At 38.7% G+C, this 7,890-nt stretch overlaps 1 protein-coding gene across 4 annotated transcripts; it reads right to left on the bottom strand.

Annotated features, from left to right (window-relative positions):
* Positions 1-420: 420 nt before the first annotated feature.
* LOC139399238 (RPE-retinal G protein-coupled receptor-like) lies at positions 421-7,668 on the bottom strand. 4 transcript variants are annotated; one of them, XR_011631948.1, is made up of 8 exons: positions 7,261-7,668; positions 6,661-6,820; positions 5,064-5,185; positions 4,344-4,497; positions 3,505-3,622; positions 2,354-2,467; positions 1,744-2,181; positions 421-1,683 (listed from the first exon to the last, which is right to left on the bottom strand). XR_011631948.1 is itself a non-coding variant. In XM_071144756.1 (7 exons), the coding sequence occupies exons 1-7, from the start codon at positions 7,334-7,336 to the stop codon at positions 2,035-2,037; spliced, it is 891 nt and encodes a 296-aa protein (XP_071000857.1). In that variant the 5' UTR covers positions 7,337-7,467; the 3' UTR covers positions 421-2,034. The 4 variants fall into 4 exon arrangements, 2 of the variants coding, with proteins under 2 accessions (XP_071000857.1, XP_071000858.1); XR_011631949.1 differs by lacking the exon at positions 7,261-7,668 and adding an exon at positions 7,037-7,229; XM_071144756.1 differs by having other exon boundaries at positions 421-2,181; positions 7,261-7,467.
* Between the last annotated feature and the right edge of the window lie 222 nt (positions 7,669-7,890).

Raw genomic sequence — 7,890 nt, 5'->3', positions numbered from 1 at the left:
GGTTAAAAGGTTTATTTCAGGACTGGAGACTCCGTGTTAAGCAGCTCAGACGACACAGTGACAGGCGCTGGCGCGTTACACCACTGTGTTGATGCCTGCCATGCTTACCTCACCTGGGACCAGAACACATGACTGGGAGTAGAGGCAAAACTGAGAAAGACAACATTGCAAACAACTGCAATGGAGTAGATTGACTGGTTTTTTTTTTTACGTAAGGTTATGCATGCCGGCGTCTGCTACACAAAGATAGACGAAGTTAAAACGTCACAACGGGACACAATGTGACAGTCTAAGATTACGGTTTGAACGTACAAATACGTTAAAATATATATATATGCACGCATGACTGTCAATCTGTCTGCTAAATAGGCATATTATATTAGAACCAAAATAAAAACACATTCAATACACCAAACATTATTAGGTTAAATCTAGTTTACTCCAGACTATATGGGGATGTAATGTATTGTAAGACTATGTATAGGGAGCATTGGTCATTCACAAACTTCCTCCGTGGGATTCAGTGTTTAAAGGAAGTGGTTTTCGCCACTTCCTTTAAAAAAGGTGATGATCCTGCTTCTTTAAGTTCTGTCTCCACAGTAAGTATCTACAGAGAATAGTTCTTCACAGAAAGATTGGTGGCTATACTGTGAAGAGGTTACATCACATCAAGGCTTTTGTCTTCAGATTTCAAATTGAACCATGTTTCCTACATAGTGCACTAAATAGGGAATAGGGTGTAATTTGGGACACAATCCTATAACTCCTCAGGAACCAAAAGTGACACAATAAATCTACTTGGTCAGAACAACACAACAACCTCCATAGCATGAAATGTCTTGGCTGAATGACACCTGGGTTCAGTCACTATTTGAAATAATTTCCAATACTTTATCCTGGCTCGATTGAGATTGCCTTAAAACTGTATACTGTAAAAAAAAAAAAAATTAAAGTTTAAAAAACTGTATACCCTGCCCATCTGGCACTCCAGGCAGGTTAAAGTATTTTAAAGATTTCAAATAGTATTTGAACCCAGGTCTGGTAAGAGTATAGCTCTTTTTTGAAGTCTCATTCTTTTACAGCTGTACAGGTAGCTGAGAATCACACCATTTCCAGGTAAGGTCAGTGGAGTCAGATTGAAGAGCGGCTGCCTATCAGAATACCTTGCTGTGTTTATTACAGTGCTGGAGGGATACATCAGGGAAACTTCTAGAAGTAAAGCTATTGGCTATAAAAAAATATTGAAAAAACGGCATTACATTAACATGACTTGAACCTTAAGTTGGGTCAACTTTTATGTTGATCTCTGGTCGTATTACCTTCAAATCCCTCAGCATGAACATGGCATTAAGACTACTGTGGTATTTGTATTACAACGTACGTCACTGAGTGTCCTATGTCTAGTCAATCATGAGACATCCTTCAATCTAATAGCAGGTGCTTCTCCCCAAAGTCTATTTGAATGGAGAGTCAGCCACCATACCGCTATTGACAAGCTACATTGGACCCATGGTTTCCCAAGACAGCTAAATAAACAATAAACATTAAGTTCACCACCTTGTACAAATACCATTCTTCCAATGTGAAACCTACTGCAATAAGAGTGCATGATGAGGATGTTGTTTGGATATAGCCTGTACCATAGAATTAGAATGTGAGAATGGAACATTCTAATTCCATGGCCTGTACAGTAGTGTAACCATGGAATTAGAATGTGAGAATGGAACATTCTAATTCCATGGCCTGTACAGTAGTGTAACCATATAATTAGAATGTGAGAATGGAACATTCTAATTCCATGGCCTGTACAGTAGTGTAACCATGGAATTAGAATGTGAGAATGGAACATTCTAATTCCATGGCCTGTACAGTAGTGTAACCATATAATTAGAATGTGAGAATGGAACATTCTAATTCCATGGCCTGTACAGTAGTGTAACCATATAATTAGAATGTGAGAATGGAACATTCTAATTCCATGGCCTGTACAGTAGTGTAACCATGGAATTAGAATGTCAGAATGGAAAACTTCCTTTATCTTCCTTTTAACTTCACAACGACCGGCTCAGTAAACTTCTGGCCAGTCAGGAACTGCCACACCCCTCCTCTGTAGAACTCATTCCCAAAGGAATAGAGCCACGCGTTGAAAATAGGATTCGTTTTCGCCAAAACAGGAAGCAACTAGGAGATGAATAAAGATGTTTTCTTGTTAAAATATTTAAATAAAACAAATCTCCATTCAAATTTCATTGAACTAAAGAATTATCAAGCACTGAGAGAAAGGAACAAAGAAAAAAAAGACAAAAAAAATAGAATAAAAGGGGAAAAAGATAGAAGAAAAAGAACTGCTCACCATTCTCAGCTTTGGAGAGACCAGTCTGGCGTTGCCAAAGCAGGCGTAGATGCACATGATTTCGTAGGGTCCCCAGCAGAACAACAGAACCCTCAGTGGTATGCTGGTGTTCCACTGGAATACAAAGACAGTCAATAAAGTTGTATTGAATGGGACTTTTAAGGGTTAGAGCTATCTGGAATCCTTGGGATGTCCCTACCATACATTCTAACCCCTACACTTACTTTAATCCTGTTTAGACTTCTCTGGCTTTTGAAGTCACACAATAACATATCAAAATCACATAATGTATAAAAGAGCAGAACATAGTGACTATCATGTACCGCCACACAGAACATAGTGACTATTATGTACCGCCACACAGAACATTGTGACTCTATGTACCGCCACACAGAACATAGTGACTATTATGTACCGCCACACAGAACATAGTGACTATTATGTACCACCACACAGAACATAGTGACTATTATGTACCGCCACACAGAACATAGTGACTATTATGTACCGCCACACAGAACATAGTGACTATTATGTACCGCCACACAGAACATAGTGACTATTATGTACCGGCACACAGAACATAGTGACTATTATGTACCGCCACACAGAACATAGTGACTATTATGTACCGCCACACAGAACATAGTGACTATTATGTACCGCCACACAGAACATAGTGACTATTATGTACCGCCACACAGAACATAGTGACTATTATGTACCGCCACACAGAACATAGTGACTATATGTACCCCCACACAGAACATAGTGACTTATGTACCCCCACACAGAACATAGTGACAATGGAAGCAGGATGCACCTGAGCTCAATTTCGAGTCTCATAGCAAAGGGTCTGAATACTTATGTAAATAAGGTATTTATGTTTTTTATTTATTTGCAAAAATGTCTAAAAAATAATTTTCGCTTTGTGGGGTATTTGTGTGTATTTTTTCTCATCTATTTTAGAATAAGGCTGTAACGTAACCGAATGTGGAAAAAGTAAAGGGGTCTGAATACTTTCCTGAATGCCCTGTATATTGAGAAGTATGTTTTTCTGGCCAAAGATGAATGGTATTATTATAATGCGTTGTAATGTTCCAAAGAACATTCACATGTTCTAACGGTGGAATGTTGGAGGGTTTATTTACCCTGTGCTTGTGGATCTTCTTGAAGTATGCGTGAATGGCGTCGTAGTTGGACTTCATGACATAAGCAGGGAAGATAAGGTAAAAGACCGTCAGGGCTCCCATATAGGTCATGTAGTCCCTGTTGAATGGAGATGAACACGGACGGTATAACGACATACACTGTATTATACTGTGCATCTTTAAACATGGGGTATCCTCACTTGTCTAGGGTTGCTAAATTCTGGTCATTTTCCCAAAATTCCCCGATTTTACAGAAATCCTAGAGGATTCCGCAGCTCCTGATTTTTGCCCTCCTGATTCCGGGAATCTTCCAACTGGGACTTATTGAAAACCTTGGAATGTTGCAACCATAGTCAGCAGGAGACATTGCTAGACAGCATTGTTTTTATTGTCCGAAATGAATCATCCCAATCCATTAGAGATTTTTTGGAAGTGCTCGTTCTGTGTGTGAAATGCTGGATGTTTTCAACTGGGGTAAAGAGCCTACTTTTGAGGTAATCTGCTTGGTTGTCTTAAATCCCAGTTTCTGTTATTCCATTGTTTACATTTGACTAAGCAAAACAGTGATGTCAACAGCTGGTTTAGACAGAAGGGTATTTGGGAGTCAATCTTTAGACTTTGTCTTGTAGGGTCTCTGGTTGAAACATCAACACGTGTAGAGGTAACAGTGTGTGAGGAAGTTGTTGTTTTACAATTAAATTACCTTCAGGTCTGGAATTCCCTGTACCACAGATGAGAGAGAACATGAGGGTGTGCGCACATTTCATTTTCTGACTGTAAATCGCTCTGGATAAGAATGTCTGCTAAATAACGTACAATTTAATATAAACGTAGCCTACATGTCTCCTTTGGTGTAGTCTAGTGTGCAGCAGGTCCTCATGGGCTCAAAGTCATAAACTCCCCAACCAATCAGAGGGACGGCCGCCCAGATGATGGCCAACCCCCAGATAATGATTGAAATAGTCCAGGCCGTGCTCCAAAACAGCTTCTGATCTGGAACATAATAAAGTTATGTTTATTGGAATTTGCAAGAGTATGTTTGTAGCTTTGTAGATGTATATAGAACATCAATAAATAAAATGTTTAATAAATCCATAACGCTATAGTAAATGACATGAACACATACTGGGAAAGGGCAAATGGGGAGACCTAGTCAGTTGTACAACTGAACGCATTCAACTGAGATGTGTCTTCCGCATTTGAGGACGCATGGCTTTCGACCTTCGTCTCTCCCGAGCCCGTACGGGAGTTGTAGCGATGAGACAAGATAGTAATTACTAACAATTGGATACTACAAAATTAGGGAGAAAAAGGGGGTAAAATTGTAAAAAAAAATATTAAAAAAAAGAAGAAATGTGTCTTCCGCATTTAACCCAACCCTTCTGAATCAGAGAGGTGCAGGGGGGCTGCCATAATCAACATCCACAGCGCCCGGGAAACAGTGGGTTAACTGCCTTGCTCAGGGGCAGAACGACATATTCTTACCTTGTCAGCTCGGTTACTGGCCCAACGCTCTAACCACTAGGCTACCTGCCGCCGTACAGTAGGATACTACTCACTGGTCACATATTGGTGATATCTGTCCCAGGCGATGGTAGCCAGGAAACTGATAGAGGCCAGAACTGCTGTCATCCCCATGAAGGCGTGGTTGCTACATCCGTCTTGGCCCCAGGGCCAGTGTCTAGGGTGACGAGAAGAGAGGAGCACATTTAGGCTGCGTTTACACAGGCAGCCCAATTCCGATATTTTGCCTGATTATTTACAAAAGATCGATCTGATTGTTTTTTTACCAAACAATTATTGACAAAATATCAGAATTGGGCTACCTGTCTAAACACAGCCTTGGTGTTTGTATTCCCATCAGGCATAAACATGGTGACTCATATTGCTGCAAATTGTTATATCAAATACACCTGCTTTGGGTTGTGATTCTATACAGTTGAACTATGACATCAGGATCACATACATTAACAACTGTTCAACATTACAGTTATGGGCGATTCCTCTCCTAACAAAAGAAGACCATGATTTTGGGGGATTTTTTACATAGAAGGTTCCTTTTGGTGGTTGAATTCTTGATATATATTTGACATTTGTATCTTAAAAAGGATAATTGAGAAATAATTAATTGACATTTTAATATTTGTGACATGTTGGCCTTACCCTTTCGTCCCTTAAGACTCCATATTGTTTCATCTGTAGATGAAAATCGGTGTCATATTAAACTCTGCTGCTTGTTCTTGTTATGCTTGTTATAAAGTACATTCATTTGTCAATATTGAAAAATATAAATACATTAAATACATTATTTTTAAATATAGTTTTTTTGCATAATAACAGGCATATTAAAGTTCCACCCGTGGAATCCCTGATACTTTTAGAGTTATGATCCAATTAGTACGCATTACCAACAGGGTGAATGCGAAAATGTATTCAAATAATTATCACCCTCTACTGGTGATTTGCAGGATGTGAAATTATACAAATAAAAGGAGGGCTGTGATTGGTCACATTGCCTACTCTACCATTTTCTCTGTATAAAATGGGTCATAACTTTAAAACTAGCAGAGATCCCTCTGGATCCCTCTCTACGTCGCCCGTAGAGTATATGATGTTCAACATTGATGTTGAACAATTTGCCCTAACCAACATTTCTATATTTTTCAATAATTATAAAATATGTTTTTGAAATCAAATTACTACTCATATTAGAGAACAAGTAGAAAAGCTACAGTTGACGCCCATTTTGTTGGTGTCTTAAAGGAGACCTGGGTCAGGCCAAAATGTCACAAATTTTCAAACTTCATTAAAAAAAAAAGTTCAATTATGCTTGAAGATACAAATGTCAGATACATGTCAACAATGCTTCCTCCAAAGGACCCTTATATGGATTACATTTCATGAAAATCTAAAACAAAAAAAAGAGTCATTTTTTCCCTAGTTTCGTGAGCAATCACCCTTTTGTGTAGTATAGCATATATCCATTATAGCTACTCAGAAATACATGATACATGTGCCTTACTTGAATGCCTCTCTAGAAAGAATGTCAGCACAAATCATTCTGTAAACCACTTTTAGATCAATGCATAAACGCATGTTTTGCAACAACTATTGTACACAAAAATGAATGCAGTGTCAGAGGACAAAAATGCATACCTATAAAATAAACTGGCGAAAGCAGCGATCAGGCCGTTTAAATTGAGCACAATGTCAGCCACAGCAAGGTTAAACACAAGAAAATTACTGGGAGTTCGCATTTGCTTTACGCTAATATAGGCCAATATTGAAATGGCGTTGAGGAAGAATCCAAGAAGACCTAAAACACACACAGGAAAGAAAGAAAGCATCAAGGGAAACAACTTGTGATAGATTCCATGATATAAACAGACTAAATGGAGGTTACACGTATTGGATATGTCCGAAATTGTTGAATTTTAAGCACACATACTTTTATTTCACTTTCACATTTCAACCTTACAAAAACATAATCTTACAATTATAGCACATAATAGCAATTATCACATTGACATACATGGATGATTTGAAGTTGCCAAATTGCTGTCATTACTTGAAGAATCTTCAAAGCATTTCTCGGGCCAAATTATTTTTGTTTTGTCCGACTTTAAATTCTTTAGGCCTATCCATTTAAGATCCCTTTAAAAGCCCACAGGGCTCCATCCTCTGGCAGCCGTTTCTCTAGTGCAAATAAATAACAACTTTCGTTTCAACATATTTGGCATAAAATATTTCACTTACCCCCAACAAGAAGAGCTGAACCGAATGCAAACATGTCAAAATCGGAGAATCCCTCCGGTAATGTGTATGCTGCCATTTTTTAATGGCTACTATAATTGTCGGGACACTACAGATAATTCCTCTACGTTTATTTTCGCTTCTAAAAGTGCCAGAGGTTTCTAAGACTGAACTCCTTATAAACGCTCTTTCACGTGAAAAGACATTCAAGGACTTATCTCAAGAAAAAAAACCTTACCAATCCCTACAGGAATGTTCTAATTAGAGGTACAATGATAATGATAGAGTATGCTACACATTGGATATTAACTATTTTCTTATTTTTCCGAAAATATATTTTTCTTTGTGTTCATTGAAGTGGTGTCTGCGCACCTAGTGCGCACGCGCAGCTCGCTGATCTATAAAACAACTGATAAGGAGCCCGCCTATCTCACATTATAGGCTACTACTGACCAGTGGTAGTCACTGAACTCTAAACCCACAGGTCATAGATTATCCTTAGTAGACATTATACGGCACATGACGATGAAGGATATCTCTCATAGGACGGCGCACAAATGACCCAGCGTCGTCCTGGTTAGGGTTTGGCCGGTGTAAGGCCGTCATTGTAAATAAGAATTTGTTCTTAACTGA

Source organism: Oncorhynchus clarkii, unplaced genomic scaffold, assembly GCF_045791955.1.
Source record: "Oncorhynchus clarkii lewisi isolate Uvic-CL-2024 unplaced genomic scaffold, UVic_Ocla_1.0 unplaced_contig_5133_pilon_pilon, whole genome shotgun sequence".
NCBI lineage: Eukaryota > Metazoa > Chordata > Actinopteri > Salmoniformes > Salmonidae > Oncorhynchus > Oncorhynchus clarkii.
Note: the sequence above shows the minus strand (reverse complement) of the source record. Positions and strands in the feature narration are given on the sequence as shown.